This window comes from Paroedura picta, chromosome 3 (genome assembly GCF_049243985.1).
Source record: "Paroedura picta isolate Pp20150507F chromosome 3, Ppicta_v3.0, whole genome shotgun sequence".
Lineage (NCBI taxonomy): Eukaryota > Metazoa > Chordata > Lepidosauria > Squamata > Gekkonidae > Paroedura > Paroedura picta.
The window spans coordinates 67554623-67566750 of record NC_135371.1 but is presented as its reverse complement, the minus strand read 5'-3'; the positions used below and the strand labels follow the sequence as shown (position 1 = coordinate 67566750).

Here is a 12128-nt window from a genome sequence, read left to right as displayed (position 1 = left end):
CAACCACTAAGGCAGCCTCTTATCACTCTTGCACTTTGTATGCTGTTTCAGTTTTTTGATCTTAAATTTTATATTTTTATACAGTTCCTTTTATTCTACTTTACTGTTTGTAAATTTGTATTTTATATTTTGTAAAGGCCTATGGCTATATACAAATAAATGTACTTACTTACAATATGAGAAAGAGAAAAAGAACTGATTTTATTCTGTTTTCCAAATATACACATGCATTGAAAAGAATACATTCTTTTCCCTCTACCCATGAAATCCACAACCTGCATGTCAGGGAAAGAAGCAAGGCGCTTCCCCATGAGAAGCAAGGTATCTGTTCTGCTGAAACCATACTGCGTATCCCTGGCTATCCTGGATTATTCTGCTTAACATCTGATCATCTCTAAACACTGTCTGCAAATGCACACAATTTGTGTGCGCTTGATGTTGATTACATTGGTCATAATTTATGATGATTAGAAATTCTAAGTATTGTGTTAGCCTCCTACAGGTGTGAGCAAACAGACTATTTAAGAACTTAGAGACACAAAAATAGAAGCTGAGATCTGAGAAATGAGCTCAGTCTGAATAGGTTGGCAGGTAGTTAGTGTAGCCAGGGTCCAGCAGACAGGGAAATCTGCAAAACAATTTGGGCACCAGCTACATACAAGCACATATGTGGCATGCAAACCATTAACAGTTCCATTTTCATGCGGGAAGAGGTCTTGTTTGTTTGTTAAAGACAGCTTAGATCTATTGTTTCATGTATGCTGAATTACTAGATCTACAAATGAGCTGTTAGAGCTGCCATTTAAACGCTTTATTGCATCACATGACTTACAGAACTAATCTCACCAAGAAAATGATGGGAAGGGGGTACAAGAGTCTTTGTAAAAGACATTCTAGCCTTAAACAAATTAAACCAGTTCAGAGACTTTTTACATGCTAATATGGCAATTTACAAAGCAATTCATATTTCAGTTTGACATTTGCAAAGTGAATTAGATGCAAAGCTCCACCAGTTCAAGTTCAAGAGCTTACTAATAAAAGATTTGCAAAGAAAATAGAAATACTGAATCTATTACCCCCACAATCTGAGTAAAATTTACTGTATAGTACTGTATAGTACCCAAAACTTTTAGTTTTGGGGGACTTCAACGTTCATGTGGATGCGCCGTCTTCAGGACTTGGCCTGGATCTAGTGTCAGCCATGGAGACACTAGGGTTCTCGCAGATTGTTGCTGGTCCCACCCATCAGGCTGGTCACACCCTCGATTTGATCTTTGGTGCAGGTGTAGCGGTAGATCTGGTGGCGAATAACATCGTTCCATGGTCAGACCACCATGCCCTGAAGGCTCGACTGAGGATACCACCCCCTCTCCGTTTGGGTGACGGACGTATTCTAGTCCGCCCGCGGAGACTCATGGAATCTGAGAGATTCCTGAATGCCCTGCGGGACCCGATGCCCTCCGGCACCTCGTTGACGGCCTTGGTGGAGGACTGACAGTCCCGCCTTACGGCCGCCATTGACAAGATTGCTCCTAGGCGCCCTCTCCGCCTTCGCCTCAAACAGGTTCCATGGTACTCCCAGGAGCTTCGGGAGAGGAAGAAGGAAGTGAGATGGCTTGAGCGAGTGTGGAGGAAGACTCGCGACGAAGCTACAAGGACATCTCATCGCACGCTTATGAAGGCGTATGAGATTGCGGTGAAAGCGGCGAAACGAGACTTCTACACCGCAGAAATCGCGTCTGCAAGCTCTCGCCCAGCACAATTATTTAAGGTAATTAGATTATTTACCACCCTCGAAGAAGGGCGACAAACGATAAGGGAATTGGAATTGAGCTGTGTGGCATTATCGAGCTATTTTGCAGACAAAGTCCTGTCGCTCCGCCGTGACCTACCTGCCACGATTGATACAGTTAGTGAACTGGAAGCTCCGTGGCCGTCAAGGGGGTTAGTGTTTGATGGCTTCAGGCGGCTCTCTGTAACCGAAGTGGACAAGTTACTGGGTTCAGTGAGAGCGACCACTTGCCCCTTGGATCCCTGTCCGTCCTGGTTGCTCAAATCGCGCGACCAACGGATAGGAGGACCCTTGAGGGAGATTGTCAACCTGTCCTTAACATCTGGAGAGTTTCCCAAGGGGCTCAAGGAAGCGGTGGTACGCCCCTTACTGAAAAAGCCATCATTGGACCCGCGGAACCCCGCCAGTTACCGTCCAGTTTCGCACTTGGCGTTTCTGGGTAAGGTGATAGAGCGGGCCGCGGCGGACCAACTCCTAGGTTTCTTGGATGAAACTTCGGCCCTCGACCCATACCAGTCTGGCTTCCGCCCTGGCCACGGGGTGGAGACCGTGCTGGTCGCCCTCATGGAAGATATCCGGCGCCAGCCGGATCGGGGCGGCTCTGCCATTCTCATGCTTCTAGACCTGTCGGCCGCATTTGATGTGGTAGACCACGAGTTACTGGTACACCGCCTCGCCAAAGCTGGAATAACGGGGACTGCGCTTCAATGGCTGGTCTCCTTCCTCCAGAACCGGACTCAGAGGGTTGCGATGGGGGAGAGTATGTCGAGCCCTTATGAGCTCCCTTGTGGGGTTCCGCAGGGGGCGATACTCTCTCCCACACTTTTTAACATCTACATGCGCCCTCTAGCCCAGCTGGTCCGGGGCTATGGGCTGGGTTGCCACCAATATGCGGATGACACCCAGCTCTACTTCCTAATGGACGGCAGGCCGGACTCCACCCCGGATACATTTGCCAGCTGTTTGGAAGCGGTAGCTGGATGGCTCAGGCAGAGTCGCCTGAAACTCAACCCCTCCAAGTCGGAGGTCCTGTGGCTGGGCAGAAGAGGGCAGGACCAGGAAGCGCGCCTCCCATGCCTGAACGGGGTGCAATTAACACCTGCACCAGTTGCCAGGAATTTGGGAGTGACATTTGATGCCTCCCTCTCTATGGAGGCTCAGGTCACCAATGTAGCTCGGACGGCATTTTTCCATCTTCGCCAAGCCCGGCTACTAGCGCCCTACCTGTCCTTGGAACACCTGGACACAGTGATCCATGCAACGGTCACTTCCAGATTAGACTTCTGTAACTCGCTCTACGCGGGCCTTCCCTTGTCTTTGACTCGGAAGTTACAGCTGGTCCAAAATGTGGCTGCCAGGGTCCTCACTAGAACACCTTTGAGGGCCCACATTCAGCCGGTGCTTCGTCATCTGCACTGGTTACCAGTCTGTTTCCGAATCAGATTCAAGGTATTGGTATTGACCTTTAAAGCTATACGCGGCCTGGGTCCCGTCTACCTGTGGGGCCGCTTGGTTGCTTACGCCCCCCGCAGGGCACTCCGCTCTGCGGGTATGAATTTACTGGTTGTCCCGGGCTCACGGGATATTCGCCTGGCCTCGACCCGGGCCAGGGCCTTTTCAGTCCTGGTCCCAACCTGGTGGAATGAGCTCCCAGAAGAGCTAAGGGCCCTGCGGGACCTACCAGCTTTCCGCAGGGCCTGTAAGACGGAGCTCTTCCGCCAGGCATATGGTTGAGGCCAGGGCAGCTCTCCCACTGATCCATCAGAGGATCCCCTCCAATATTGAGATCTCTAACATCAAGATCATGGTTAGATCTATTGTATTGGTGCCACCCTCTTCTGAACATTATTCTCTCCACCAGGCTGAACTAAGATCAGAATTGTGACCACCACCGCTATATGTTATATGTAACTTTTAATTGGGGTTTTTATGGGGATTTTATTGTGTTTTAACTATTTATGTTGTAAACCGCCCTGAGACCTATTGGGAGAAGGGCGGTCTAAAAATTAAATAATAATAATAATAATAATAGTAATAATAATAGTAGTAGTAGTAGTAGTAGTAGTAGTAGTAGTAGTAGTAGTAGTAGTAGTAGTAGTAGTAGTAGTAGTATAAAGGGGGGAGGATACTATATGTTTCAGAAAACATATATTAAAAAAAATTAACAGGAAGATTTCAGTAGGTACCTTTTGGTATTTTAAAGGTAAAAGTAAAGGTATCCCCTGTGCAAGCACTGAGTCATGTCTGACCCTTGGGGTGATGCCCTCTAGCGTTTTCATGGCAGACTCAATACGGGGTGGTTTGCCAGTGCCTTCTCCAGTCATTACCATTTACCCCCCAGCAAGCTGGGTACTCATTTTACCGACCTCGGAAGGATGGAAGGCTGAGTCAACCTTGAGCCAGCTGCTGGGATCGAACTCCCAGCCTCAAGGGCAAAGCTTTCAGACAACATTTCTGCTGCCTTACCACTCTGTGCCACAAGAGGCTCTCAACATTGTATACACAGGCACAAATATTTATTTATTTATCACATTTATATACAGCCCTCCTTGAAATAGAGGATTTCAAGTCTTTTTAATCTTTTTACTATCACTTGTGTACCCTTTGCTTGCTGAGAGTACCGCATGTGACTTACTTTCTTGCAAAAGAATCTACAAAACAAAACCTTTGCATTCTGCCTAGCTTCTTTTGCATTTGGTATGCACCTGTTCCAACCACTGTGTGGAGTCTATTCATAAACGAATTCATTTTATTCTCACATCAGGTAGTGCATGCAAACTGAACATTACTCACTGTGGCTTCATGCAGACTGTCATTATGTGAAAGATCCTCAGGTTCACACACTCCCTCCCCTCTCCTTGTGCACAATATAACTAAAACAGCCTTTCTCAACCTATTTACCATTAAGAAACCCCTGAAATATTCTTCAGGCTTTGAGAAACCCCAGAACTTGTACGATTATGCAGAATATGGTTGGGTAGCAGAGCTATGTACATGTCTACCCGGGGCCCCGCCCCTTCCCACCATTGGCCATTTTGGGAGGGGGTGGGAGGGTTGAAATGACCATCTATGCTTGTATCACCCAGTAAATGTTTAACAAATTTAATATAAAACATTAATTAACTCTCACCCATTCAGGAAACCCTGCCAGGGCCATCAAGCAACCCCAGGATTTCACAAAAACCTGGTTGAGAAAACCTGGACTAAAGATGTCATCTTTTGGGGCAACCTATTTCTTGCCATTATGGTTCAAATGCAAACCCTGGGTACAAATCAAAATCCAGTCTAATCCTAGTTTGGAATCCAACTTTATGGGAAGGAAGCACAAAACAGAATCCACATTTTGGATACAAAGGAAAGCATGGTTTGTTGTAACCCTTTGAACCATGCTTAAAAAAATCTTTTGAACTGGAGCAAGTATTCTCCCAAAAACCCTGCAGGAAATTTGAAGGTGGGTGATCTACTGAGGAGAGCAAACTGTGCACAATACTGTGCATTAGGAAGTGGAAAATCCTAGAACCATAACAAAGGCTAGCTTCACTTTACTCATAGAACAAGTGATTCATAAAGCTAACTACAGCAAGAAACCCAAATGAATTCTCATCCTAATGACCAAGTTATAAATAAGAATATATCCTATGAATAAAAATCACACCATAACTGTTCATGCACTGGGAACTTCACTGCCCCAGCTCCCATGCAGAAGCACAAATCAGGGGAGGATGAGGTGCACCAGGCCAAATGCTCCCCCGTGTGAGTGCAGGAAGAGGTGGGGCAACCTGCCACAACTAAAACTCCAGCCTGCAGCTCGGCATGAAACCTTCAGTGCGTAAACAGCCTATAAAGGGCACCACCTACAAGATGGGGCTGTTCCTTTTCAAGTTTTATGCAAACCGCCCTGAGCCCCAGGGGAGGGCAGTATATAAATGTTAAATAAATAATAAATAATACTAAAAATAAAGGATAAGTAGAATCTGACAACTGCCACTCCTCCCTCTTTTATCCAGGATTTCCATCTCCCAGCTGCCATTCAGTGCAGACACTAGCACAGTACAGTCACTATCCTAAATGCTATAGTAAAGCTAGGCTTTACACACCCAATGGAATTCTTGGGCCTTCACAAGACCTCGCTTTTTTATGCAGTTAAGTCCACCCAATGGCACTTCAGTTATGATAGTTTTTTACATGTGATGCTATCAGGACTGCAACGGTAGCAGTCTGTGACATGTACACAGTTAAGTGGCAAGGCTGAGGTGTGCCATGTCTGCAAAAGTATACAGAAGAGGAAAAGGTACACAAATCTATGTATTGTTCATTCTCCACTTCTCCCTGGCACAGAACATGTGAGACCTACGTGCAATTTTTCTTTTTGCTGCAAACTTCGCTCTATCCAGCTGCTGCTTTGTTCTTTTCTTCTGCAGATCATATTCCTCCTTTGACTCTTGCTGCAGAAGAAGAAACAGAGTACATTTATAAACTGCAGGAGATTTTTCTGTTTACCAACCATCCTCCTCCCAATCCACTCCCCCTGTATCACCTTTATCTAAATCCTGAAGGGGGGGTGAGAAGCTAACACAAAGACAGGATACTTAATGGGTGAGAAATGTGACTCCCAGGCACTAATAAAAGAGTACTCTGGAGCTATTAAAAGAACCATGTGATGATATAATGAGGATCAAGAGGCAAAACGTGTAAACAGATGAGCCACAAAGGACAATAGACTTCAGGTCATACACTGCCATGGAGTATACCTGCTGCATAGGGTTTTAAGAGACTTGATTTGACACCCCCCTGCCTTCCAGAAGTCATAAGCACTGGAAATGCTTATGGAAACGCACCCTCTACAACTTCCCGCAGCAAGCATGTCTAACAGGACAGAGAACATTCTGTAGTCCAGTTTTCATCCAACAAAAATTACTTCATCAAAGAGAAGGAACACTTGGTTAAAACGTATAAAATAAAAACATACTGTCTAATACCACTTGCGATTAGACACATCACTCTACTTCTGTCTCCCATATTTCAGTTGGGTAGCTCCATTCACTCCCATAAATAATTCTTATCCTTTGAGGAGAAAGGGTCACATCCTTCAAACAGCTATCATGCTACAGCCTCCCTGAATTGTCAAGCAAGTACATTTTTAAGAGTCAATGGTGTGAACATTCATCAGGGAAGTTAAGGTCTGAAAAGAGGAAAAAAGGAACAATGGAAACACAATTGCAAGCTACAGAGGGAAAACTAGAGGAACTGAAGAATGATACAACAACTCAGGAATCTTTTTAAATGATCTGTCTGAACTCCCTACAACCTCTGGAAGAAAAATGTATCTTCCGGATTATTAAACAGAGAATACTAGACCATGAGCAGCAGGAACTCATACCTACCCAGCCTCGAGTCTGCTCACCAGCATTCTTTGGCATCACTATGCAGAGAAATATTATGCCTACATATTTGCATCTTCTTGATGTCCGACCCCTGAGAAGACCTTTTCTCCTGGCACGAATGAATGCTTTCCCCTCAAAGGTCTTAGAAGGAAGGTTTAACCGTATCCCATACCATGCGAGACTCTGTCCGTGTGGTTCTGGCTGCCCTGACTCTGTCTCACACATTTTGTTAGATTGCCCCTTATATGAGCAGTGTCGGGATGACAGCTTTGTTGCTTTGCTGGGAAACAAGCCTTCTGTAAGTAAATCTATGACCTTGCAATTTCTGCTCTCTGACAAAGACCCAGAGGTAACCATTTTAGTTGCCAGAGTTTTAACTAAGATGCTTTTATAATATGCTGCCTACCTTGTATTTTATCTTTTATAGTTTATTTAATCATTTTAAGATCTGTTTGGTTATGTAACCACATGGCCTATTTTATTATTTTGTTGAAATTTTAAACCCTATTTTTATGTCTTATACATATTTTATGCCAATAAAAGGTTACTGACTGACTGACTGACAAAATGATCTGACAGCCTAAAATGGAAATTTATCAGAAGGGAATAGGTGGACAGATTGCTAAAGCCAAGTACACTGGTACAGCGTAAAAAAAAAAAAAAAAAGGAAAGGTGCAAAATACATTGCCCTTAGCTAGGGGTGCTGGGATCTATCCAAAGGGATTTTAGGAGTATATTACAGAGAGGGAAGGAATGGATTGGGGCTGTTGCTTTCATCAGAAAGAGGGTACGATGTAGGAAAAATATACATAGTTTGATACATACTTCGCAATAGTCTTTTTTTTTAGTTGCCAAAAAATTACAAGCAATATTGACCATACCAAAAAGGGCATACAAAAACAATTTTGGTTAATCTGAATGTGACATTCATTACTCTTAAGGATCCAACATGAGGTGCATGGTCCCTGAAGGAGGAACAACTACAGAGCCTTTAGATGAAAATAGCGGGGGGAGAGGGGGGAATGGATGAATTTTAAACTAGGCATTTAGGAGAAAACAAGGCCAACTATAGCAGTAATAGTATAGAAGAAGTCACACCAAGCTAACTTGGTTGTTTTCTCATGTCAATTGATTTAGTAGGCAGGGGGAATACAACCATCCAAATGTACCTAGGCAAAGATATACAGCCCATCACTTACACATTACCAGCAGTAATATCATAAGGACATGGAGCTTGTTCCCGTTTTATAACTAGGAATAGGGAAGCTGTGTTATTGGACATGGGCCATTTCATACACCTTAGATGTCAACAAAGATATTGATCCACATCCAAATTACATCCTCCAAAGCAAGCATGGATTGTGTGAATTAGATGCAGCGATCACAAAGTGGCTAAAAATAACTGCATTTAGCGAATAATAATAAATTGACACAAATGAGAAAATGGGATGCAACTGGAGCTGTGCAGCAGTCTCAAGCCTGCACCATTTTGCAGAAGCTGTACGTGTATCAAATTTACGGATGACCCCAAAAGTAGCTGGGATGGGGATGGGAGGAGGAATCACAGACTATATTCTAAACAATTCAAATGAACTTCAGAAGATTGGAGGGGGGATGTAGAATGGCATAGTGTAGCCCGATCGCGTAAAAAAATGGAAATTATGCAGGGTGAATGCTTGGATGGTGGACCATCAATGAAAGCTTGGAACAGGAAGGTAATGGGAAGCCACCTTTGCTGGCTTTGAAAATCTGTTGCTGGAGTCAACAACAGCCTGCTGTAACTTGATGGCACATTATACACATAGTCCCATTGTATATGGCACAGATCAGACCACACCTGGAGTACTGTGTGCAGTTCTGGAGGCCTCACTTCAAGAAGGACGTAGATAAAACTGAAAGGGTACAGAGGAGAGCGACAAGGATGAACTCGGGCCAAGGGACCAAGCCCTATGAAGATAGGTTGAAGGACTTGGGAATGTTCAGCCTGGAGAAAAGGAGGCAAAAGGGGGACATGATAGCCCTCTTTAAGTATTTGAAAGGTTGTCACTTGGAGGAGGGCAGGATGCTGTTTCCGTTGGCTGCAGAGGAGAGGACACACAGTAATGGGTTTAAACTACAAGTACAATGATATAGGCTAGATATCAGGAAAAAAAATTTCACAGTCAGAGTAGTTCAGCAATGGAATAGGCTGCCTAAGGAGGTGGTGAGCTCCCCCTCACTGGCAGTCTTCAAGCAAAGGTTGGATACACACTTTTCTTGGATGCTTTAGGATGCTTAGGGCTGATCCTGCATAGACCAGGAGGTTGGATTAGATGGCCTGTATGGCCCCTTCCAACTCTATGATTCTATGATTCTACATATATAAGCTTAGAGACTGTTGGACGGATTATAGTAAATAAGGTAGCGGCATTGCTGTGAAGGATTACAATGTTACAAGAGGTAGCAAAGTAGAATTTAGTGTCAACACAAGGCAATGCCAAAGTTTACTAAATTAAAATCATGACTAAGGCCACATCTACCGGCTAAACTTCTGGTAGCCTCAGGCTCCTTGCAATAAGGGTGTAAACTGCACGGAGCTTTTATTTCAACCCCAGATCGATTCAGTCCCTGTCCTCTACACAGAATACGATTTCCGTTTGGATTTGGGGCGATTTAAAATTTCCTTCTGCAGCAAGGATTGATCCGGAGTGACCCTACCTTTATTGTGTAATATCTTAGAGTGCTTTAACCCTCAATATTTAAGGCTGTTTTGAATCTGGGCTCTCCTCCGTGATAGAGGACCCGTGATTGGCCACATGTGGTCATGTGACAAACTTGCCTTAAAGGATAAGCCCCTAATCTCTCAACTTCTGTCAGTCCTGGATTTGTTCTCCTTTCTCTGCCTTTTTCGATCATCTCCCCCCCCCCTCCAAGAAAACAAAGAGGCTCCCTGCTTGGCTCCTCTCCCCCCACCCTTCAAGAAAAGAAAGAAAGAGGCTTGGCTGCTCCCCCATTCTGAACTACCCTAACCACGTGTAGAACACTATCCTGTTTCAATGGGGAGGGGGGGGAAGAGGAAGATCCGAGTTCAAAGCGATCTGAATTCAACAGGAGTGACAATGCAATAAACAAGGTAAGTGCAGACTCTGTCAAGGAGCCACTGGAACATCATGAAATCATGGAGAAGTTAAGGATACTCTCCATAAACATTTATGGTCTGAACACTCCTGCCAAACATTCAAAAAATTGTAATCAGTTTAAAAAAATCAAGAGCAGATATCTGTTGTATTCAGGAAACAGATGTCAAAATGAAGTACCAAAATGTGTTAATATCTAAAAAACTGGGAAGAGAATTTGTGGCTTCGGCAACTGAGAAAAAGAGAGGGGTTGTGATCTATGTTTTAAAACCCAATGTAAAAGTCATGGTGAGGTCACAAGATCCAGAAGGCCGATTTGTTACTTTGGACATACAACTCCCAGATGGCCAAAAATATATTTTGACAAACATATACTCTCCTAATAATGCTAAAAAAAAAATTTATGAGGAATTTTTTTTAACACAGTGAGGTGTCGGATGGTGAATGGCTAATTGTTGGAGATTTTAACACAGTCATGAACCCCTCTCTGGACAAATCACAAAAGCAGCATGGTGCGCTTTTTCCCAAATCGGCAAAATTGAACTTTCAACTTCACTCTTTAATGGATCTTTGGAGAGAATTCCATCCAAAAAGTAGACAATGTACTTTCTATTCCCATCATCATCGTTCCTATTCCAGGATCAATCAATGCTGGTATTCAAAGACTTTATTGTCCAAGGTGGTGAACATGGAAATTTTGGCAAATATGTTTGCTGATCACAATCCAATTGGATTGAGCTTGCTGCTTTCTGCAGAACTAGAATGAGGAAATGGAGAATGAATGAGTATATTCTGGAAGACCCAAAAGATAGAAGAAATGTGAAAAAGAATTAGAGGAATTTTTCAAGATCAATCTGATGCCTTAGGTTCCCCTCTCTACGTCTAGGATGCCAGCAAAGCCTATATGAGACACAAATTAATAAGTACGAATACCGAGATTAGAAAAAGGAGAAAGATTTGAAGGAAATAATTTTATCTTTATGACAACTAATTTGTCGTAATTCAACAACAAATCCAACAAACGAAGCGTGTGGCTAAACAAATCAGTCTTTTAAGAATAAAATGGGATGTAATTGAAACAGAAGAGGAAGAAGCTGGACTACTTACAACAAAATAATTTTGAATTTACAGATAAGCCAAGGAGGTGGCTTGCATACAGGTTTAAGGAAAACTTCCAAAAAATATAATCTCCAGACTGAAATATGGTGAGAAATTACTCCAGACTGAACAGGAATTGCAGCAATGTTTTATAAATTTCTTTCAAAATATATACCAAGCTGATGAAAATGCCACTCTAGACTGCTCAGAATATTTGAACGATATAACCTCTTTGAGTTTTACGGAAAATCAGCGTGAGATACTAAATCAGAGATTTTCATTCCAAGAACTTTCAGAACTGTAGCAGCTCTGAAACTGAACAAAGCTCCTGGTCCTGATGGATTATCATTGGTTTATTATAAGAAACTTAGTCATGTGATTGTTCCCATGCTAGTGCAGACGATAATGAGGTCATAGACCATCCTGGAAAAAACTGCCTGAAATGTGGCAGCAGGCTTCAATAACTCATATATAAGGTGTGTGGTGATCCATTATCGCCACATTCCTATAGACCAATATCACTTTTGAATGTGGATTACAACATTTTTTCAAATGCCATGACTGAAAGATGGAAGAAATGTATTGGTGAGATTATCCATCCAGACCAAACAGGGTTCATTCCAAAAAGGTATATGAAAAATAATATTTGATTTGTTCTTAACGCTATGAAAGTGGTGCGCACAAGAGGTATACAGGCTGTGTTTGTGTTTTTAGGTGCGGAAAAAGCATTTGATAATG

General features: G+C 43.3%; 1 protein-coding gene across 21 annotated transcripts in view; it reads right to left on the bottom strand.

Annotated features, from left to right (window-relative positions):
• Positions 1 to 12128, bottom strand: part of UIMC1 (ubiquitin interaction motif containing 1) — a 128831-nt gene that overhangs the window by 62032 nt on the left and 54671 nt on the right. For 19 of the 21 annotated variants that reach the window (XR_013229138.1, XR_013229139.1, XR_013229137.1 and 16 more), the window contains one exon: positions 6147 to 6237. The exons of 1 other annotated variant lie outside the window; for it this stretch is intronic. Coding sequence is in view for 13 of the 20 variants with exons in the window: in XM_077326278.1 (XP_077182393.1) it covers positions 6147 to 6237 (91 nt within the window). In the remaining 7 variants the exon portion in view is untranslated. Of the gene's footprint in view, positions 1 to 6146; positions 6238 to 6761; positions 9296 to 12128 lie in introns of those variants that run through there. One more of the 21 variants, XM_077326286.1, reaches the window with a different exon arrangement.